At 35.9% G+C, this 23,858-nt stretch overlaps 3 protein-coding genes across 5 annotated transcripts; 2 read left to right on the forward strand and 1 right to left on the reverse strand.

Annotated features, from left to right (window-relative positions):
- The first annotated feature begins 7,357 nt into the window (after nucleotides 1–7,357).
- Nucleotides 7,358–8,111, forward strand: LOC119982437 (auxin-responsive protein SAUR50-like). The gene has a single exon (XM_038825817.1). It carries the CDS (start codon nucleotides 7,454–7,456, stop codon nucleotides 7,769–7,771), a length of 318 nt encoding a protein of 105 aa, XP_038681745.1. The 5' UTR covers nucleotides 7,358–7,453; the 3' UTR covers nucleotides 7,772–8,111.
- A 9,948-nt stretch (nucleotides 8,112–18,059) lies between these two features.
- LOC119981120 (auxin-induced protein 10A5-like) lies at nucleotides 18,060–19,177 on the reverse strand. The gene has a single exon (XM_038824141.1). It carries the CDS (start codon nucleotides 19,070–19,072, stop codon nucleotides 18,665–18,667), a length of 408 nt encoding a protein of 135 aa, XP_038680069.1. The 5' UTR covers nucleotides 19,073–19,177; the 3' UTR covers nucleotides 18,060–18,664.
- Nucleotides 19,178–21,364: 2,187 nt separating this feature from the next.
- On the forward strand, nucleotides 21,365–23,802 carry LOC119981107 (probable ribosome-binding factor A, chloroplastic). 3 transcript variants are annotated; one of them, XR_005464020.1, is made up of 4 exons: nucleotides 21,365–21,766; nucleotides 22,623–22,796; nucleotides 23,087–23,297; nucleotides 23,581–23,802. XR_005464020.1 is itself a non-coding variant. In XM_038824129.1 (4 exons), the coding sequence occupies exons 1-3, from the start codon at nucleotides 21,455–21,457 to the stop codon at nucleotides 23,231–23,233; spliced, it is 633 nt and encodes a 210-aa protein (XP_038680057.1). In that variant the 5' UTR covers nucleotides 21,365–21,454; the 3' UTR covers nucleotides 23,234–23,276; nucleotides 23,581–23,802. The 3 variants fall into 3 exon arrangements, 2 of the variants coding, with proteins under 2 accessions (XP_038680057.1, XP_038680048.1); XM_038824129.1 differs by having other exon boundaries at nucleotides 23,087–23,276; XM_038824120.1 differs by lacking the exon at nucleotides 23,581–23,802 and having other exon boundaries at nucleotides 23,087–23,442.
- The last annotated feature ends 56 nt before the right edge of the window (nucleotides 23,803–23,858 follow it).

The following is a 23,858-nucleotide window of genomic DNA, read 5'->3' on the forward strand; positions in this document are numbered from 1 at the left end:
TACCCAATCTTGGTCGGCAAGTAACCCCACTATAAAAGGCCCTCCACTCCTTAAGAGCGGGACACGAAATCTTAGAGACTGAGACCCATAGCCCTTTCATCTTCTTCAACCTTCAGCTCATTCACAGCGACCTTGCATCTTGCATCCACCATTCTCATACCAGCATTCGCACTTTACGATTCTTATATCTTTGCTTTGACCAACATAATTTTGATTGACTGACTTGAGCGTCGGAGGTTCTTTGGCAGGTACCCCACCGGTGCCCAAGTTCTTTGATCTCAACCTTGCTTTGTTTCTCAAGATCCCGCTGTAGAAGGCCTCCATATAAATTACGTTGACTATTCAACAATTGTAGATTCGGGCATCTACAATTAGTAAACCAATCAAGCAATCATAGTTTTCCATGTAGCACCAACAACACATTAAGTTGTCTTATTCTATGGTTTCTAGAAAGGACAAACCCTTGGGTTAGTGGTAACGTTGCTTCACCACAACCAAGAGGCCATGAGTTCAATTTTATGAAACAACCTCTCCGCTATGCTGTGGAAGACTATGTACAACTTGTCTTTCCCTAGCTAACCCGGCTTCCAATGCGGAAGTTGTTTACCTTTACCACTTTATGTTTTCTAAGTTGTTTCATATAGCTAAAAAAAACTCGTACACATGGCTCTCACAGTGGGCGAAGTCAAGGATAGACAAGATAGATGTACACAGATTTTACTCTCACATAATATGTGTGGAAGCTGTTGCGGATGATGCATGGTGCTAGCTAGACATAATTTAAAATAAGCCTAGATGACCAAAGTGGCCTAGTTTATTGCTTAGAATGTAAGTAAGGCATGATTACATTGTCAGTTTTCATAGAGTAGAAACTAATATCATTCTATTAGAACATCTTTCGGCTTGAGTCTTGAGATATCTCCTAGGTCGAGACAATTGAGCAGCTATGGTGTATTCCACATGCCAATGTCTTTTTTACTTTGCGGTTGTAGGAGTGTTTCACCCCTCCAAATAGTCAAGTAGTTAGCTTGCATGGTTGAATTTAATTTGCAAGCTCATATGGTTAACCTATACTAACAGATTTGTTGCCTCAGATTGAAATACCCTTCAATGATTTTTCTAGAATCCTTGATGTGGATCAGATAGTCAATGTATTTTTGGAGAAATATGATCAAGGTGGAAATTAGGACGTAATGATCATTAAGACAATTGTTAACAATCAGATTGAGTTGGAAATCACACGATTGACTCAAAGTGATGCTTACTTCAAATCAATCGCTAAGCCACTCAATCAATTGGTTTTTGACTAGATTACATCGTTTAGGCTTTCAAATCAACAATTTAATGTTATTTTGGCCTTTTACTTTAATTTGGGCATAAGTAGTGATTTAATTATTCTGTTTCCTTTCAACTCAATTTATGGTTTTGACTTCATACTATTTAAGATTGTAATTGAGGTAAGTTTTTCAACTTTGATTTAGAAATAATTTTGAAGAGACAAGCGCCTTTCTTCTTTCCAACTCTTGGTATTCGTTGAATCAACAAGATGTTGAAACTTTAATCCTGGTTTTCGGGATTCAAATCAACATGTTTTTGTACAACATTCCTTCATCACGCTGCGAGACCACCAATCCATGTTAATAATCCATCTATACACGTTTGAGTATAGATTGTAAACAGAATGGGATCATCCATGCACCATGGCTTTCAAACTGCTTCCTGCATGTGTTGTCATGGTCATTTCGATATAATTCTATTTATTTTCGCTCGCTGTCATGGTTCAAGGCAGCTTCAAGCACGTACCAGGTACATACAATCCTATCCTTAATTCTCAAGAAAGTTCCTAATTTTGTTGAAGTAGGTCCACCTGAATAATGTTCTTGTCTTCACTATTGCATGAATAGATTGTCAACCACTTGACGATAACCTAACGGGTTATCTCTCGAGACTTGGGCCCTACGGTGCCCGAGGTCTAGAGTTGGAAGATTTCCTTGTAGAATCATGGTTTTGTAGCTTTGTCCCACTTCTGGGCCTCTACTCGCATGCGTTTCGGCCCAATCTGTCACCAGCATGGTGAGGGCTGTTCTGGCGGCCCGAGGTCCGAAGGACATGTTGGCCTAGGTGGTTCATACGTTACCAAAAAAAGAAGTCTCTATCTATTACTTTTGTTGTCAAGGTACTAATCTAATTAAGGGTTTGGTCAGCTGTCTTTATATTCTGCATAACTATCCTTGCCTGCTTAATTGTCTCAACTACGTATTTTATGCATACATTCTTTGGGCCCTTCTCTTGAAAACATATCATGTGAGCTTTATTAGTTATGCCTCTTTAAAGGTTAGTACATTACCATCAGTAATCTAATCATAGAGAATAAGATGACAACATCTTCATGCATCTTTTTTGACTGATTATGATTTTGCATTCAGACTTAAAAGACAATAATCATTTTATAGAAACTTATGATGCAGATAGTTACCCCATACTAACAGATTTGATGCCTCAGATTGAAGTACCATTCAATAATTTTTATAGAGTCCATGATGTGAATCGAATGGCCAACGCGTTTATGGAGATATATGATCGGGGTGGAAATTAAGATGTAAAGATCATTAAGAAAATTGTTGACGGTGTCGGATTGAGCTGAAAATTGCATGGTTGACTCAAAATGGCGCATACTTCAAATCACTCGCTAAGCCACTCCATATGTTGGTTTTGTCTAAATTCCATCATTTAGGCCTTCAAATTAACAATTTAATGTTATTTTGGTCTTTTACTTTAATTTTTGCATATGTAGTGATTTTATTTTAGGGTTTTGACTTTCATAGTATTTGAGGTTGTAATTCATTGAGGAAAGTTTTTCAACTTGATTTCGAAATAATATTGAAGAGACAATGGTCTTTCATTTTTTCAACTCTTGGTATTCATTGAATCAACAAGGAGTTGAAACCTTGATCCTGATATTCGTACAAGTAAAGCGTTCCTTCATCATACTACCACTCGTCAGTTCATCTTAATAATGCGGAAGGGCTTTTGCAGGTACTTCAGTACTTCTTGTTATATGTTTTGAGTATAGATGATAAACAGAATGGGGTCATCCACCCTGGCTTTCAAACTGGTTCCTGCATGTGCTGTCATGGTCATTTCAATATAATTCTATTTTCGCTCGCCATCGTGGTTCAAGGATTCAAGCACGTACCAGGTACATACTATCCTATCCTTAATTCTCACGAATATTCTTAATTTTGTTGGACTAGGTCCAGTTGAATAATGTTCGCTTCTTAACTAGCCAAACCGGGATAGCCCATCGGTTTCGGCCAAAGACGTATGTCAGCGGAGTTTCCGTGATTCGATCCCCAATGAAATCTATCCCTGTTTGGTTTTGCACTAATCCTCGGCCTTAAGTATTTTTCGATAAATTATGCGCGCGGCCTTATCGACCCGAGTGTAGTTTCAACTTGACTGTCCAACTATTGCATGTAAAGACTGTCTCTATCTGTTACTTTTGTTGTCAAGGTACTAATCTAATTATGAAGGGTTTGGTCAACTGTCTTTTTAGTCTGCATAGCTATCCTTGCCTGCTTGATGATCTCGACTGCATATTTTATACATATATTCTTTGGGCCATGCTTTTGAAAACATATCATGTGAGCCTGATTAGCCATGCCTCTTTAAAGGTTAGTACATCACCATCAGTAATCTAATCATAAAGAATAAGATGACACCATCTTCATGTATCTTTTTGACTCATAATTATGATTTTGCACTCAGACTTAGAACTCAATTATCATTTGATAAAAGCTTATGCTGCAGAGTAGTCTTATCTTGATGTCATAGCCATACTCATTGATGCATCTAAAGCACTTTTTTTTTTTATAATCAAGGGACCACTCAGCCTAACATATCATTCGAATAATTGAGTGAGCGTAAACGTCAGGTCGTTATAACAGCCCATACCACGCTGGTCACATGTAAGACTTGGTCGAAGCCCATGTGATACGGATAGAGGCCAAGAAGTGAGATAAGCCCACGAAAATAGGATTCCATAAGGAATTATCTTGGCTGATTGGTTCGAATTTCCAACCTTAGGCACCATATGCCCTAAAGCTAAAGAGACAACCAATTAGATTATCGCCAAGTGATTAATGCATCTAAACCACATTTGTTCATTCTGATGAACAGTACATGTGGTTTGATCGTAAAATATTAAGTGAGTACATACTAGCTGAAGTGATAAGATAGGATCTTACCATGTTGTCTTTATTAGTAAGTAGAAGTCATTGTAGTTCCCATGTAGTTTTAATCACATACGTCAAATATGTTTATCATTATGAGATCCACACAATTTTTTGAATTTGATAAACATACAGGAATTCTGTGATTAAAACTGCAGTAACTTTTACTGCACAGCCCTCGTCCGGTCTTTACGGAGGAATTTGGGGGGCCAAGAGTAACATGGCCTTCAACTAAATTGAAAAAGGCCCTTCCTTTTCTTGGCTCCGGCATATTACATGCATTAATGGTGATGAATTGCTGTGGGCCTTTCTGGTCCTATTTTGTTCTCCTTCCCCACATTAAATCTCATTCACAGAACATGGAGAGGTTCTCTCAAAGACGGCGACGTCCTACGCTTGGTCGTAAACCAGCATTTTCCACTTGCTGTTATAATAATTGCAGAGAAATTACCCCTGCTGTTGTCTTTGTCATTCAGTATCTGATATGGATTTAGTTGGTTTATGCTTTTGTGGGGATAATGTGTAAATGCTTGGACATATTGGTGGTTCAATGAAACAAAAAGAGAAGACATGATCATAATGTCCGGACATGGCCGTATCAGTCATTTAAATCCATAGCTTTTTTGCAGATCACTTTCTGAGCTTCAGAACATGGAGAGACATAACTTTTGTTTTGAATGGAGCCTGCACTGCAGGATAGATGAGAAAGATATCAGTGGTGTACGTTTGAAGTTTATTTAATTGTGATCGTAACTCTTCAACTTGGTGGGCTTTAGTTGGACCACATGAGAAATTCTCATTTCTTGAGACTCTTCTTTAACTTGCAAACAAGGCATGTACATGTTGAAATGTAGTAAAAACATTGCTTAGAACTCTTTTTTTTTTGTAACTGAGAATGACACTGTGCAAGTTTTTCTTTTGGACATTCATATGGTTTAAACTTGAGCACATGCACACAAAATTTTTTCATTTGACGACGAGATAAGTTGAGCCAAAATACATTGTGTGGCCACAAAAACGATATATAGGTCATTGAAAAATGAAAAATATACGACATAAAACTAAAGCACCGAAATAAAGTACCCTAGAAAGTAAGAACAGTATATTAGCGTGCAACTGCCCTACCAAACCCCAAAATTCCTATTTGGACATGTTAGGTACTAGTCCATTTCTTCTTAGTAACATAGAACAACTCAGCAACGTGCTTTTTTGTATAACCCACTAAGCCTAAATTCAAGCCAAGCTAGATAAGCACAAACCGCCCGACAAGTTAGTTTGGTCAAGATCAAGCACAAACCAATTGGATATAGCTGCGCTAGCCTAGAATCAAAATTCCGACTTCGGGTGAGATTCTTTATGTTAAAAAATCTCACATCGTAAAGGTGTGGGCATTCCTTCCATCTTATAAGCACAAGCCCACCCTCTCACTTGCAACAAGGCCTTTTCCTAGACTAATGTGAGTTAGGCTTAGACCACTTGCTTGGGTCTAAGGAGAAACATAGTCGTGTAGGCCTGATGTATCCATGGGAACCAAACAATCCAAAACGGATAATATTGTTGATGTGTATGGAGGGTGTCGATTTATAATACATTATGCACCAAGTAAGGAGAGGCTATCGCAAAGTGGTTTGTAGGTACTATTCGCCTTTCTTTCTTGTGCATACTGCATATGGTATTGTTGCCTTTCTTTCTTGTGCATACTGCATATGGTATTGTTGCCTTTCTTTCTTGTGCATACTGCATATAGTATTGTAGTGTCTCAAAGAACTTCTTTGATGTCTTTAATTGTTACTTGCATATGTGAATCTTTAAAAACGTTTTACATGTCATTTATATGCATATAACTATATAAAGAGAAAGGAAGAAAGATGGGTATATGTATGTCACATGATGGATGTTATAGGTTTCTCTGCTTTACAAACAAATACAATTATTTCTGCTTTTCTCTTCATGGTGAAGTCTCAACTGCGAGCATTCCTATGACAATTGAAATGTCATCTAGTCTAGTGCATGAAAGTAGTAAAGAATATGAACGAAGGCTGAAAGGCATGCATGTGAGGTTAGAGTTTTAGGGTTTTTATAGTTTATTGCGTATTTATCAGGAATATGAGTCAAACTGTCAATGTAAAGGTAAGGTCAGAAACTGCAAAAGTTAGCAGAGTAAACACATGGGTTTCTGCAAAAATTTTGGATGTACTGTTGTGTTCTGTTTGAAACTCTGTTTTCTATGTTACCGCATCACAAGCCCAACAATTACATAAAACCAAACCGTCAACAGATTTGTACTGTCCAGTACTGTTCCTGGACCCAGATTTCAGGTTACTATGTAAACAATTAACTATATATATAATATAGAGAGAGAGAGAGAGAGAGAGAGAGAGAGAGAGAGTGTGTGTGAGAAGTCCATAGGTTTGTGTAGGATCACATGACTAAATCATGAAAATTAAACAGTATCATTAGCTCTAATTCAAATTAGGCATTGAAAGCATAACATAGTTGATGATGTTGCACTCCTAGGGTTTGCATAATTGCATTGAAGAGTAATCGGTAAATGAAGAATTTTTTTGGGTAAACAAGAAACCACCCAGTTCAGTATGTCATTCGGACAATTGATTGGGCATAAATCTCGGGCCGCCAGGACATTTCACACCACGCTAGCGATAGGTAAGACTAGGCCGAAACCTATGAAAGTAGGGGTCCAAAAGTGAGACAAATCCACAAAACTAAGATTTCAACAAAGAAATATTCAAATTAGTTGGTTCGAACTCCCGACCTCGTACACCGTACGCCATAAATTCGAAGAGATAACAATTAGTCAATTGCCAAGTGGTTTCGGCAAACAAAGAAGCTAAGCAGCAAGTGCTGAATTAATGAAAAAGGTTGTCCAGGGAGAACACTGAGCTGTGAACATCATAAGGAGGGTCCATTTGCCTTTTAGAGGAGCAACAAGGAATTGTAAACCCAATGGGGTTTGGCTCCCACCTTGTCCTTCCCACATATATACACAAACCCCAAAACACCCGTGCTATGTCCCTTGGCCCCTACAGTCCACGTGACCACCTCCCCTCCCCTCCCCCTCTAAATCTTTACTCATAAATACCCCCTCAACACTCCCTCTATCCCCCATCACCACTCCACACCCACATTTTCTTCATCATCAGCCTCTCAATTTTTCTTCAAAGATCCAAACTTTTTTCAATTTCAAGACAACCCAAAAAGAAATGGCCATCAGAAAATCAAGCAAACTGTCTCAAAAGGCAGTATTGAAGCAAATCCTCAAGAGATGTTCAAGCTTAGGCAAGAAAAATGGGTATGATGATGATGATGGACTCCCTCTTGATGTCCCAAAAGGTCATTTTGCTGTCTATGTTGGTGAAAACAGAAGCAGATACATTGTGCCAATCTCATTCTTGAATCATCCAGAGTTCCAATGTCTTCTAAGAAGAGCAGAGGAAGAGTTTGGGTTTGATCATGAGATGGGTATCACCATTCCTTGTGAAGAAGAAGTCTTTCGATCCCTAACATCCATGCTTGGATGATTTAAGGATTGAGATTTGAGAGTGGATTATCAAATTGAATTGATGAAGAAGAAGAAGAAGATGGTACTCAAGATGAAGCTGGTCTCTATAGCTTTTGTCTTTTTTTTTTCTCATCTCTTCTTCATTAATCATCAATGTGATTATTGTATTCTCTCTTTTGAAGACCCAGTTGGGTTTTTAGTGCTTAAGCATCACTAACTTGTGAACCCATAAAGGAAATTTGTGTTTTATGGGGGGTTACAGCTAGATCTGTATAAAAAAAAGCTTGGTTTTCCTCATAGAGAATGAAGCCACTATGAGAGATTAATTTCATCTTTAACAAATCTTTCCATTAATCTTTTCTGATCTGCCTTTGTGTTTTTCTTAATTAAGATGCCTTTCCAGTTTCCAAGACAGTCCAGTCAAATCAAGACATTTACTACTTTATGAAAAAAATAATTAAAAAAATAGTATATTAATATCTATTCTATAGACAGTCCAACTAATTAACTAAATAACTATATAAATTGTGGGGGTACATAAGTACGTGTACGGCTCATCTGGTTCACTGTTCATATTTAACGGCTTATTTTCTTCCATTGAAAACGAAAAGAATAAGCTTAAGCTTGTTGAAATTTTAAAAAATAAACTCTATCAAACGACTGTTATGGCTGTTCGTGACCATCCTATTATAGCTCCATGAATGATGAGAGACGTAGATTAGATGGTGTGGGTGAGAATATCACATCTAGATATTGAATTGTGATTGTGACACGTAACATTTGAAGTCACATGCACAGTGGTGAAGCTACATTGCATTTAGACTTCCGCTTAGTTTTGCTCACACCCTGACACAAAATCATTTGTTTGCCCTTGAGACCCCCTCATATGATGGCTTGGCTACGTCTCTATACATACACGAACAAGATGTAGTTAATATTCCATGAAATCTTATCTCATCCTCGTATGATATATTATTAAAATTGTCCATCGACCCCCACACTCGTTAAATTTTGTTAAGTACTCCCCCTCTTTCACTACAAAAGCCAAAATCCTAGTCTCTCATTTGTCAACTTGAAGCACACAAAAATAGAATGTCTTTGTTAGTGATATAACAAAAGGGAGATTCGAAAACGATAATAAATTAACAACTTCTACTAGCTTTAATCAACCTGATTTTTTATGCTTCTCTTCCACATTAATTACTGAAAATGAAGCCCACTAATGTATGACTCATACATTTCATGTTCAATTTTTTATGAAATGAAGAATGTGCATGATATTTTACGACGATTTTTTGTTGATTATTAAGCCAAGAATGAAGTAAATTCATTTGATTAACTTGTGAGATGAAGATATCTTTTGTAAAAACTTTTCATAAAAAGCAAATACATATATATAGAGTCTCACATGCAGACGTCCATATACAGATTTCACTATTTCACATAAATCAATGGCAATACAAAAATCAAGAACCAAACTCCTTTGTGAACTCACTTTGTTTTAGTCGTTGGATGCGGACTTCCGTATACGGAAGTCCGCATGTGAGAATTATCATATATATATATATATATATAATGTTAATATACTCTAATAATGGTATAATCAATATAGTTTTTTTGGTGGTTTATGTTCATTTAAATAAATCCATTTTAGTAAAAACATGGACAAAGCTATGTAACATAAACTTGGTCATAGATTCCCCCCCCCCCCCCTCTCTGTCTCTCTCTCTCTCTCTCGTCTTACTGAAAATTCCAATTGAAAGAGACTGAAACTCATCGTTGAAACATTTATTTGAGATGGAGTTTTTGTAGCAACAAAACTACTTTTGTCATTGTAGGTAGGAGCAGTAGAGAAAACACAAATAAAGGCTGCCTCTACTGCTCCTGTCTCTTTTCTTTTAAATGCAATATTTTTTGGCTTCATTTACCTTACAACGACAAAAGAAGCCCGACAGTCGCAACTCATATAACTCCATGACATCTCCAACTCCCCTCTCTATCCCCCAAACAAAATATCTTCTGCAATACCAAATCCATTATATGATACACAGTTTCATCTCCCATAAATAATATCGTAGTGTGTGTGTGTATAATTGGAGAAAATATATATATATTGTTCTTCCATTTCTGGGTTTCCATTAATTTTATGTGTTCTTGTGTCAGACAAGTAGTCACCCAATTTGTTTGAGTCTATTGGAATAGAATCTGGATCAGGTTGAAGAATCTAATTATATAGGATATCATCAATCAACTGTGATTTTTACATGCATACATATATAGATTTTATATATATATATATAATTGTGCAGTAAACCACAAACAACCCTGAATGAATGATTGTTTGTGACAACAGATGTAATTGATTGTGATTAAGATGCTGACAAGATTCACATGCAGCAGTGACCAATTTTGAATGATTAATTGAAAGAGCTCATGTCTTTCACATCCATTTCAGAGACTGATGAGTTGGAAAGACTTTACAAAAGCTGATATATACAAAAGTTTTATACAGTTGATCGAGTAGTAATAATATACATACATGTTGTTTCTGAATTTTGTCCCCCCATTTCATTTGTCCCACCCACGTTCAATTGCTGCCATATTTATAAGAAACTTCCCTATTTTTTTTAATTAATTTCCATTGCATGAAATATATATATATATATATATATGTTACATATTATTTCAAAAATATGAAAGTCGTCTAAATTGGTTAAGACTCTTAATTAATTAACTATAGGGCTAGCAATGATCAGTCAATGTTGTACAGAAAGGATGTGACAGGGACATATTGATTAGTAGTTGAATAATCAAATAATAAGATAAAGCTAATTAATGAGATCATATGTCATTTCATCAAATTTTATCATTATCATTAGTTTTGCGAAAAGCCTCATGACATTGATCACTAAAATAACGATTTAATAGACGTGTGACAAACTCTTGGGTTTCTTGACTTAAATAAGATGCGTTTTTAAAGTCGTGAATCCTGAGAGCTATTGGAAAGCATTGTAAATCATTGGCCTTGAGTTTGGACTTGCATTTAGAAAAGCGAATAATACCTCACAGTGATAATGAAGTTTGAACAAGGGAAACTATTAGCGTTTCTTAATGGTAGTATCATAAGCGTTTTAAAGTTGTGAGCCTTGGATATTGTCTTGTGATAAATTGGGGGTATCATAGAGATGTTCTCGTGATTTGAACCAGTGGATATTGTCTTGTGATAAATTGGGGGTATCATAGAGATGTTCTCGTGATTTGAACCAGCATTACGTATAAGTTCATAACCCACAAAAATAAACATTGACAGGAACATTAAACCCAAAAAGAAAAAGAAAAGGAAGAAGAGAGAGAGATTTCATGTATGTAGCAAAATCTCCTCGGCCACACAAGACGTTTTTTCAATTTGTATGGATGAACCGCAACATTATTGGTCTTGTGTACATGCATGATCTTGTGTGTTAAATCACAATAATTCCAATAACTCAAGTTGTGAAGGTGGATCACAATCCCTAACTAGCAAAGATTCAATCCCTCGCAATTAAGAGATTTCTTTTAAAGACAAAATTATACAGACATTAGACTCAGAACGAACAATACATTTTTGAGTTTGTTTGAGTTGAATTTATACGATAATTTTTCTCGCAAGTATTTGCTTTAAAACAGTTTGTTTAATTTTCGGTGGTGTTAATGCAATATGATGATATTATACTATATATATATATATAGTATTTTATGTCATTTTCTTTGATATTTCGGTGAAGGCCGGTGTATATCGACTTGTGTGGTGGGGAGGTGGGATTGGGAGGTGTTGTGGGGAAGACATGTTTGGACTCTAATTTGTATTTCAAGACACAAGTCTTGGTGACCACCATTTGTCTGCTATGTTCATATCCACTTATAAAATCCACCTAATTAAATATATATATATATATATATATTTAATTTTACAAGTTTTTGCACCGAAATAAAAGGAAAAATGTAACCCTTTGAACCATCCAAAGTGTGAGAATATATATGTCACTAACGTTTGAGATTTGGCCATCCAAACTGCTTAAACTAATAATGTTTTTGTTGGCAGCATATTTTTGAAGGAATCTAATAGTGGAATTATATATATATATATATAACAAGCTTATCATGTAAGCATGGAACTTTATACAGTTTTTGATTTAATGGATTTGTGATAAAATTTTGTGGCCAAGCGCTAGGTTTTACCTAAATTTAGGGTTGTTCAAAAAAATCGTTCAAACTGAAACCAAATCGATTGGTCAATTTTTTATAATAGGAAATTATACATTTCTCCACTAAAAACCGAATCGACAAAAAACCGAAAAAAAAATCGACCGTTTGATCGGTTATATTCATATCAAAAAAACCGACCGAAACCGACCCCTACCTAAACTTATCATATCGTCAGTTGGAAAGTTTTCGTATCTTGTGAAAGATAAGTGATTTGTAATACACAAGTGAGAGAAAGTGTTTATCATATATTTATGGTTGAAGCTAATGCAAACCATAGCAGTTAACAATTCGAGACACAGAGTTGTTTCATATGTTGGTGGACTCCAATTAAAGGATTACACAAGCAAACAAGTCTTTGATGGATTCCATAGTGTTTTCAGTATTGGAAGATTCCTACTGAGTTGAAGTATACGCTGAGTTTAGATGTAACAATATGTATTAATAGATGTTATGTAATTCCTTTGTAATCTCAAATTCAAAACAGTGGATTGCTTTAAGGTTAATCATTAAATAGATTCGAGATTTTTCTCATATGAGTTTTCCTTCGTTCAATTGTGGTGTGATATTTATTCGACTATTCCACATTTTGTTCCCTAACTATTGATGATCTGATTGCATAAGCATATTAGTCTTTTCAACATAGTTTTGGTACTTTTATTGAATTATTGTAACCAAAATCATTTGAAAAAAAAAAAAGAATATTCGTTTTCCACTTTAAAACAAAATCACCACATACAGAAAAGTGGGGCCCAAGAATAGGGACACAGTTGTCTTACTACCAAAGGTACGAATCTGTACTGCTGGTTCCTGTCATTCTTTGTTATAATAATAAATATCGGTTTTTGCAATTAAAAAATATAGATGATGGTGACAACTAACCGAAAATATGATCCACTGATTTGAGGATTAACGGATACCCGTTCATCCTCGATTATAGTCGAAACATTCGTATTAATGTTCAGTGGACGTTTGCACAGGTGTGGGTTAGTGATCTGTTGGGTCTTGGGCTTCTAAGACCGACAAGTGACTACCTCGAGGTTCGGCAAGGATAACTGAACTCTCTTCTTAAGGTTTATAATATAGGACTCGATCCAAAGGATCGGGTCTTATGATGGTACCCTAATGATTAAAAAAAAACCTAAGCGAAATATGTTATTATAATAAATAAATAAATGTCGTGGAATCAAAACGTCCACTGTGGGTCACTGTAGATTACAGTTGGGGGATGAGGCAACACGTGATTGGTACCCTACATGGTTCCCAGGCCACATGGCGTTGCAACCCTTTAAAGACTTTGGGGCTTTGGGCTCTGCCCCACAATCCAATTCCAAAGACAGCCACCAATACCTGAATCACCTCAACTACTACAATTTTTTATAGAATGCATGGGTAGCAGGTGGAGTCAGAAATTTTTGTCAGGGGAGGGGCGAAAAGCTGACTGGGTCTTCGATTTTTTTTCATAACCATTTACTCAAAAATTAATTTTTTATTTTTTTTATAATAAAATGAAAGTGAAAAACAAAAATATTATGGAAAATAATGATAACTCGTTAGTGATAGATAATATTGATTTCATTAGAAGTAAATTAAACACAAATTCAAAAGATTCCATTGCAGCTATTAAGTCATGCACTCCTCTTCTATGGTCTGGTTCATTACCACTTTCATGTATCACCTCAAACACCTCATGAAGAATGGGCCCATACATGGTAAACAAACTCACTAAGAGTGATAGTGAGATCCCAACATCTATCACCACTCCTAAATTGTGAAATTACTAGAATAGCCCTATGTAGGTTTGCAAAAGTTGAGTGTAAGCAAGAGCATACCCTTGCCTATACATGGTTCCGCCCCTGATGTGTAGGGTATGGTTTGATGTTTTAAGGTATTTTTAGTTGAAAATTTAAGTTTGCACTCATTGTGTTGGCGATTTATTTTTAGGGAGTAATGAAAATCTCAATCTACTCATATTCATAATATTGTTTACTTTGAGTTTATCGGTTCCCGTGAATATATCGGACTCGCACGACTTTATTTCTCTCTAGGTCGTTTCATTTAATAGTACTTGAGCTCAAAGAAAATGCAGCGCACTGGTGAGAGGGGATGAACCTTCTCTTATAAACTCACATCACTTGAGTTAACCAAACGAAATGGGACAAACAAGTCGTAGCAGGGAGAGTATGTCCTCATGTTCGAAGGTTATGGTTTTGTTTTATATTATGAGCTTGTATTTTGAAATTTTTATGTGTTTCTCTGACACGGGTGTGGTATGAGAATAATACGAAAAATATGATTGATTAGACTGCCCAAACTCTTGATGTCCCGAACGAACTATAAGAAAACGCAATTCCTTAACCCTAAACCCTAATCATATTGATGATATTGTAGCATCTTTAATCAACTAACTAGGAAGTGGGCTTGCAAGTGAGCCGTTGGTTGAATGACAATCATATTACATGTAAGGGATCAATCACCCATTAGGTCGTGGATTCGAATTCTACCCCCTCCCAAAACCCTTGTTTCAAAAAAAAAAAACTAGGAAGTGGGCTCTCAAAAGTAGGTTCATTTGGGCCACATAAATAGTATTGTTCTTATAAGTAAGCCCAAGAAGCATTGAGAATACAGACATAAAGATGTGTTCTCCCAACTAAACGATATTTGGGCTTTACTAATAGGGCCGATTATTTGACCCAACTAAACGCAATTTGGGCTTTTACTTTTGGGCTCCATTTATACATTCCATATCGCAAACCAATCAAGTGCACCATTTTTTGTTTGGGCCGATGTATTTCTTCTTTTCATGGACTCCATGTTTTATAGGTTGGAAAAACAAATAGAAATCACATGAAAGAGATCAAACATATGATGACCATGCCTGACAAAACAAAAGAAAAAAAAAAACACATGATGATTATTGATTCAAGAAAATTAGTCGGACAATCCTCTCTTGTTATCCACTTCTAAATTTCTAATCCTCCTAAATCAATGACTTAGTGCCTGTTTGGCAAGGTGTCGAACACAACATTTATGCTAAGTATAACGTTGGCGTCTGATGCTTTGCCAAATGGCATAACGTTGGCAGCGGATCCGTTGGCATCAAATAAGCTCCACATTGAAGCTTATTTGATGCCAATGCCAACGGTTGAGCTTTTTATTATTTTTCTTTTATTTTTCATGTGGGATCCATGTGGATCCCACATGTTTAAATTTAATTTTTTATTTAAAAACAGTGGGACTCACCTGCATTATATTTATATTAAATAAATTAAATTCTTAAATTAACTAGAAAATGTTCCATTATTTTTTTAATTATTAATAAATATTAAAATAAATAAATCACAATAATAAATTATTAATTCATTTATATATTCATATTATAATACTTAACCTTTTTATTAATTATTCCCACTTGTATCATATTATATAATTTAATTAATATAAATATTTAATAAAAAATATGCTTAAAGTTAATTTAAATAAGAATTATATTTATTAGATTAAATATAATATAAAATTTTAATATAAAAATAAAAAATCTAATATTATAATACTTTATTTCAACAGTTTTCCGCTAGCGTCAGCTTTTACTTCACCAAACACCTCACAACATATTTCACAGCTTTAAGCTCAACTTTTTTTCCACAGCTTTTCCGCTAGTATTAAAAATAAATCTTTCCGCTCTATCACACGGACCCTTAATATATTATGTCTAAATTTTTTTAAAAAAAACTCAAGGGGGTCGGGTCCCTAATCTCCGCATCCCTCCGCCCCTAATAAAAAATATTGTCCATTTTAAATTTTAAACCCGCAAAAATTTGTCCCTTACCTCACAAGTCACAAGTGTGAGGTTGGGCGGCTATCACTTATATTCCACATCATTCGGCACCACCTAGTGACCCAAGCAATGTGACACTTTTGTATTGTAACATCCACATCGTATCATATTTACATTGAAAAAAATGTAGCATAATTATGTTCTTGTCCTAGTTCTTTGAATTTCTTTTTTTCTGAATTGTCTATTTCTAACCTATTTTCCATATATCGTTTTCTCCCTTTTTGAAAATTTAAACTACTGATTAATCAACTTCAACCACATGTAATCATGACTAAGAAGCACTACTTTATTATATACAAATACACATTTTCATTATTATTGGTTCTTAATTCTTATCATTAAAAAGTGACACATTTGTCTGATTAACAGAAAGAGCTTTTCAATTTCATGATATTCTACTACATCATGATTGCGCTTCTCTAACGTAAGACTTTAGCTGTTTTAACATTACATTTATATTTGCACCGACTCACTAGGTGGAATGGTAAGCATGGTGTGTATCAATGACCAGGGTTCGAATACCCTTCCCCCGTTTCAAAAACATTACATTTATTTTGTATATACAAATATGATTATATGAATTCTAGATATGTACAAATGTGCAGAAATTGCATTTTATTTTAGTAAGTTGAATATTTTGAGATTATTATTTCATTTGCTTAAGAATGATGAACAAAATTATTATTTTTTTTGCTTTTGTTTTTTGAGCTCCACAGAGTCATAAGCTGTCACGAAAGGGAAATATATGTTCAATTAATAAAGGAATATATGAAAACAAATTAATTAATGATTTTTCATTAGTTTAAAGGTATTTTTTAATTATATAAAATTGGACCACTAAGTAATGGTGCATGCATCAACAAAGTCATGATATGACACAAGTGCCACTTTTTCAACTAAACTAGTGAAAGAAAGACCTTATCCTAAGACTTTCAAAAAAGTTATCTCGAACAAAATAATGTTGTTTCAGTGGTTAATATCCAATCTCCACTAATTTAAAAGCAACAATTATCACAATTAAAAATATTTTTTTAAAAAATTGAGAACGATACAATACAAATTTATTATTTAAATATTCGATCGATATATATGAGCTTGCACTTACATAATTTTCTCAGTTGATGATAGGGTAAGCTGGGTCAAAGTATAATTCATGGTCACAAGAATATTGTTTGTCATAAAAATCAAACTCATAACCTTTCAAATCCATACGATTTGGGCCCAAAGAAATTCACTAATAGGCTATCATCTCTTTAGACATCCGATACGAGCCCGCACGTACAAAAGTTTCTCAATTGATGAATGGGTAAGTTGAGTTAAACTGCAACTCATGACCACAAAGGTATTGCTCTCAATAAAAATCGAACTCAGAATCTTTGGATTTAATACGATTTGCCCTGAAAGAAATTCGTCTATCCGGCAAGTGATTAATAAAAAGTATACCACTATGTACGTTTTTTTCTTTAATAATTGGGGTGGGGGAATAGAACCCATGAGGCCATGACCTCATAGTCATTGGTCCTTTAAGGTGGTGGCTTAGCCATCATGGCTAAGATTTTATAATCCCTTACCCACAGTGTACTTTTGTGTGTTTCTGAAAGAGAACTATTTATTTTATATATCCATCCCTTTCTTTTACCAGTTGATTTGAGATACCACTGAGAATTAAAAATACAAATTATTAAACCTTTTCGATTTCACTTTGGATAATTCATTGAGAATATTAATGTGTCATGGATGCTTTAGAATGAAGGGCAACCATCAAGTGTGAGAGGCATGCCACACTTTGCATTATTGTAATTACTAATTAAGCTAGACAAAACTTTATTTATATATCTCACAGTGCTTGTTTTAGTGTCCAACTCGATGAAGAGACTGGTTTCGATTATACTGTTTTTCTAACCGAAAACGACACTATACAAATTTGTAACATCTTATATGAGCTTACACTAAAACCGTAAAGTTCTCGTGCACAGAAGTTTTCCACCTAATTACGACAATATAAGTTGGTCCAAAGCCTAATGCGTGACCACAAAGATATTGCTCATAGTGAGAATCGAAGTCAAAGATATCCATATAATTTGATCCCAGATGGATTCATCACTAGATTATCACCCAAATTTTAACACCACTTCCAAATATAAAGTTTTTAACGAAGTAAAATATAATCATTTTGATTGGAAAATATGACAAGTGTGGATAATAATCAAAATATGACAAGTGTGGATAAATAAAATGAGTTATGATAATTCAGCATGATAGGTGACACTAGGAAGACGCGCTAGGAATAAAGAGTTGGGAGAAGACAACTCTCAGTCTCCAGGTATATCCCAACCACGCTCAAACTAACCAAAGACGCCAGGGGATCATGATCAAGACATTTGATCTTACCACGACACCCCAGAACGATATATCAACAGTCAAGGAAATGCCTTATCTCATCACTTGATTACTAAACTCCATGAGTTCGATATTGACCTGAGCGTCAGAGTGTCCTAAGGCCACGAATGACCGCCTTCTCTGTTTGCTCTTGAAGGATTCAGGAAAGCTTACCAATGCGTCAGTCGTCACAGCAGTTGACGTGTGACTCACCATATTTTTGCATCCACAAGAAGAAATTGGTGTAAATTACAATTTTGATATGTATATTTTTGTATTCAAAATCACATGTATAATTTACAACAAATAAATATCTATAGCATCTCATCAAAATAAAAGAATTTAGCACCTAATCACACCGCGGCTCCGCTTCAACTCGGGATGACTCGGTAATAGTATAACATAAAGTGGTAAAACGGGTATCTTAAAAAATGAAACCAGATCCGAGTCAGGCTAATTGTGAAGCAACGGCCGAGATTCACTCAAAAACTCAAGACTATTCTTCATATCCACGTGGCAGCATCTTTGAAGATCTTCGAGATTCAAGAACCGACCCGAGTTGGACCTGGACACGACCTGGAGAATCTCCTCAAACAGTGACTCGTCACACGGAATCGCCAACGGTCCTACGTTTGTAAAACCGTACTCCTCCTCGGCTTGTACGAGGAGCCGCCTGAAGATGGGATGGTTCAGGTGCGTTGCGAGCACGACATATCTCCTGCAACTCTCCCCTACACAGACAGCCACGTGTCCTTGCGGCACATCCAACGGTGCAAAGGCTGCCATCCTGGCCTTCCTACGCCACCGTTTTAGCATCTGTTGGATCCTCACAATGTGTCTGATCTTGTTACACTTCGACATTAGTTTGCTCAATCTGTTTGTTTACCAGGAAAGTGAGGGAAAGTATGAGAAAATGAAATAGAGAGTGTGTTGTGTTGCTATGGTGTGTTTGGGGAGTTTTTATGGTTAAGGTTTTGGGTCTTATTAAGGCCAAAAGAGTATGGAAAAGGACATGGAGTTTGAGATATTTACGAGATTGTGTATGTTGGTATGGTTGTAGCCAAGGCCATGTGATGGTCATACCATAACACATGAGAAGGTGCATATTAATGTTTTTTTTTGTTGTCTATTATTGATGAAAAGTAATTAGAGGTTGATTATGATTTCAAAATCCTATTAATTTCAAGCACTCTTTGCGACCTTAAGCAGCATGTTTGCAATTGCATGTCATTGAATCTCTTTCATTAACATTAATATATATTGCATGTAGGGGCGTAAACGATCCGAGTGTCGTATTGCAAGACCCGTGTTCGAACAATTTTTCTATACTCAGTTTGTAAACGATCGAGCTCAAATTTGGAGATGTCCAGTTCATTTTCGTCCGCAAATAAACCCATTAAAATGTTAACTAGTTAGTCCGTTTACAGTTCACCAACAAGCTCGTGTAAGTATTTATTTTATATGTTTGTGTAAGTGTTTGTTATATCTTTTGTGAACCAACTCATTACCTTACTTGCGAACGAGCTCATGAAGGTCTTCGTTGAGTCTTGTAACACAAAACTCGTGAATTTGTTTGCGAGCAAAACTCGAGCTAACAATTAGGGAACTAAATGAACTGAGCTCGAGCAAACAACTTTGACGCTCGTTAAAAGCCCGACTCGAGCTTGAACTCATCAAAAGTTTAACCAACGAACACAAACACGTACCCTTAAGCTTCGCTAATCTACATGTGATGCAAAGCACAAGTCATTAGATGAAGTGATGAAGTTATGTTTAATTTCTCCATCATTAGATAAAAATTATAGACCGTATGGAATTGGGAGCCCCCAAAGTCTATTTAGCAAGCTATGTTTAATTGCTCCAATACCACACTTATTAATTAAGGGTTTTTTTTTTTTGTGTGTAAATATTAAGTTACTCTTATATGATTAGAAAATTTTATTAGTATTAATTACTCCTCTAATGACCTTATAGCATGCTTCTGATCATATGCCTTAGCTACTGCATGTGATAGAAAACACATGATGGAAGTCTATGGTAATCATTTTCATCATAAGACTTCATGAATTTTTTTTTAGTTTAATTTAGTGTATTAATTGTCAAGGTTCTAGTGATTATAATATATTTTCTTATTTGTCTCATACTAATAATATTAATATATGTATATATTTGTCATTCTTCTTCTAAACCAAGATTTCTTTGTCTCCCAGTATCTTTTGAACACAGTAATCCTTGATTAAAATAGTAAGATTTAGGGAATATATGATGGGCCATGTGTGTATGGAGTGATTAGAGGAGTTAGTTTGGATCTAATTAACTAATTAATTAATTAATTGAGATGTTTGGGACTCGGTTTATATGGATTTATGTTGCAAAGCAAGTGAACTTCCTGTCAGTTGGAAAAGAAACAAACAGTATTTTGTAGCAAGGAATCATATATAATCATAACACCATCATGCATTCTTGTTCTATTTGGAGGACATGATCTCTACCCTAACATAGCTATGAAGATTTTGCTGTTGGAAAATTTTTGCTCAAATGAGGATGTTGGAAACTCATTTCGCTCGAGCGAACGGTATCGCGTTCGAACGAACTAAAGCGTCAATCAGATGTTGTGGACTAGAGAGGATTGATCGCTCGAGCGAGAGAAGTAGTCGATCGAACGAAAATGTAGACGTCGTAGACCAAGAGAATCTTGCGCTCGACTGAAATCGAGATTTGATGCGAATTAGGATTGCTATAAATAAAATTTCGAAAGATTTTCTTATTTGTAACAGTTATAGCCGCGAGAGAGAGTGAGAGAGCTTTTCTTAAGAGAGAAACCTCATTGTAATTTTTTTGTGAGTTGCATCATGTTATTGATTTAGTCAATCGATTGTGTGTTTTCTCCATAGGGGTTTGATCTAGCACAACAAGTAGTCTTAAATCACAAGCCTGCAAGGTTTCTCGAAGATTCCTCATCCTCACAACACAAGTAGAGTCTTAAATCACAATACAAATGGGGAGACTCAATTGTTTCATCTTCCATATAACATTGGCCAAGCCCAAGCCCAAGCCCAAGCCCAAGCCCAAAAAAGCCTAATTAGCAAAAAAAATCTATTTTTCATGTTCAATTACCAAAACGCCCATCGGAGTATAGGATAGAAACATACTACATTCAGTTGCAGAACCAAAAGCAAAACCCAGCGAGCTTAGTAAGAAGAACCACCGCCGGTGACGGAACTGCTGTGTTTCCGATCAGCGATGTCACACATACTCCTTCACCATCCACACCCTCTGCCAATCACGACCGTCCTCTCCAAATCACTCTCATTTTCCTTCCCGAAATCAACGGCCCCCTTTCATCTACATCCACGGGCAAGAACGATAAGGTGTATGGCGAACCCGAGGAGAGTCAAAATGGTGGCTAAGCAGATCCAGAGAGAGCTATCCGACATGCTCCTTAAAGACAAGGTCCTTCAATACGCTGTTCTTCCCGAAGCATCCCTCGGAGCCGACCGTTACTTGTCTTCTCTCACCACCATCAGCGAGGTCGAAGTCTCCGCTGATTTGCAGGTACCAGTTTTGTGTAAAAATTTCCAGAAAATTGGTTCATTTTTTGTGAGATTGATGTTGTTTCAATGGGGAAATGGAAAATTGAAGTAGTTATAGTGCCTTTTATGCTGTTATTATGGCTTCTTGTGCGAAGGTTCAGTGTGGGTCATGGGTAGGTGTGGTAGGGAGGCTGGTGTGCGATGATGCCTGATTGAATTTTAGTCTTGCTTATGCAAATTTCGTAATGTAAAGATTCAATTGGAAGAAAAGAGTGGATCTTTTATGGCTGAATAGTGTTATCATGACCACCATTGCCTTAATGGGCATCTCTTTCTTCCATTGAGGTGCTTTCATCTTTCATGATAGAAAATTTGTGGGAACAATTGTAACTAAACCCAACTATGCTCCATCAAATTCAGTCACAAGAAACTTGTCAATGCCTGGTGGAGTGATAAATTTGCATACTATATTTGTTGCCTCTACCAGAGGTTTCAAACCTTTCATTTTCATTTCCCTGCTTAGTTCTATTTGTTCATCATGTCCTTAATTTTACTCCTTTCAGTGCCTTTGTCTTGGAAGAGGTTATATTTTGTGCACAACTAGTTCCAGATGCCACCTGACTGTTTGGTGTTGTCTGTTCAATTTAGGAGTTTAATTGATCAGATGCATGAATAACCCAGTGAATTTTAGTTATATATCTGACATGCATCCTATTTGCTTGTCTTGAGGAGGAAGAATGGAAGGTTTTTACTTTTATTTTGGTTACTGTATCGAATAGGATTTTCTTGTTTCATTTTGTTGGTGTAGCATCTTGTGACATAAGAAAATTTGTGTTCTTTTGATGTTGTTGAGTCTAAGATTTTGTTACTGTGTGTAGGTGGTTAAAGTATATGTGTCTGTGTTTGGTGATGAAAGAGGGAAGGATGTCGCGATTGCTGGACTGAAGTCAAAAGCTAAATATGTTCGCGGTGAGCTGGGCAAGAGAATGAAGTTGCGGCTTACTCCTGAGATACGCTTTATAGAAGATGAATCTTTGGAGAGAGGAAGCAGAGTAAGTGTCATCATGTGTTTTTTTCCTTGTCATAAATATGTTCTGTATGCTTCTAGAGGCTGATTGGAATTCAGATATGGTTCAGTATCTCCTTCTCATTCTTAGCAACCAAGGAAAATGTTTGTTCATTATCATGTGCCTTCACATACGAGAAACACTCATGTTTGTAGGCCGAAACTAGCTTCAAATCTGTGTATGAACATGAATGCTAACATTCCAAACACAGATATATTTGATAAGTTGGTATGTCTTCTCTGCGGTTATTGATATGTGGATTTTGATCATTCCAGGTGATTGCAATATTAGACAGGCTACAGGATGAGAAAAAAACTACAGGAAGTCAAAGTGAAAAACTAGATGAATCATCTGATTTGTATCAAGATGACAGAGATTGGGATGGAGATGACCCTGATGAAGGCATCATTTACGTAGACTAGTTGCTTCATTTGTTGCGTGACATCAGGATCATTTTGATTGTAGGTATGCCCTCGCTTGTCACGGGTGAGTCATGATTGTGAATTTTGTTTCATTACATAATGAATTGGAGATGCTATAGGCAGTATCATCTGTACTATATTGACATAAATGCAGCAGCTACTAGTGGTATTATAATGTCACAAAGAGTAGTTTTGACATTGTCATCGCATGGTCTATAGTTGGAAAGTTATGCATATGACCCTACTTCTGAAATCATGAGACCATTCCTACTACTCATACCATAGTTGACAAGAGCCATTCATCTGAAACACATCTTGACTAATGTTTTTTGGTTAATTTGATCCAGGTTGGATACAATAGACTTCTTGCTAAGAGAAGTAAGCAAGGGCACCCAGTATCTTGATTGGACACTAAGAGCATGACAACCTAGCAGAACATTCAAAATTTTGCTCTTTGTTGGTATATCTTTTCACGCATTTGTACAAGCGGGAATCAACATGGACATTCAGGATTTCTGGAATGGACAATTGTCAGTCTAATGAAATTTTTTGTATCTAATTGTCTGTCATATTGCCTTGCTTGTTTCCCACTTTTCCAATATACATTTGCCAAAACCCATTACTT

Source organism: Tripterygium wilfordii, chromosome 2 (assembly GCF_013401445.1).
Source record: "Tripterygium wilfordii isolate XIE 37 chromosome 2, ASM1340144v1, whole genome shotgun sequence".
NCBI classification, from domain to species: Eukaryota; Viridiplantae; Streptophyta; class Magnoliopsida; order Celastrales; family Celastraceae; genus Tripterygium; species Tripterygium wilfordii.

Coding starts and splice junctions, on each gene's coding strand:
- LOC119982437 (XM_038825817.1), top strand. CDS start 7,454: ATGGCCATCAGAAAATCAAGCAAACTGTCTCAAAAGGCAGTATTGAAG.
- LOC119981120 (XM_038824141.1), bottom strand. CDS start 19,072: ATGTCGAAGTGTAACAAGATCAGACACATTGTGAGGATCCAACAGATG.
- LOC119981107 (XM_038824129.1), top strand. CDS start 21,455: ATGTCACACATACTCCTTCACCATCCACACCCTCTGCCAATCACGACC. Junction 21,767..22,622: donor AAGTCTCCGCTGATTTGCAG/GTACCAGTTTTG, acceptor TACTGTGTGTAG/GTGGTTAAAGTATATGTGTC. Junction 22,797..23,086: donor CTTTGGAGAGAGGAAGCAGA/GTAAGTGTCATC, acceptor TGATCATTCCAG/GTGATTGCAATATTAGACAG.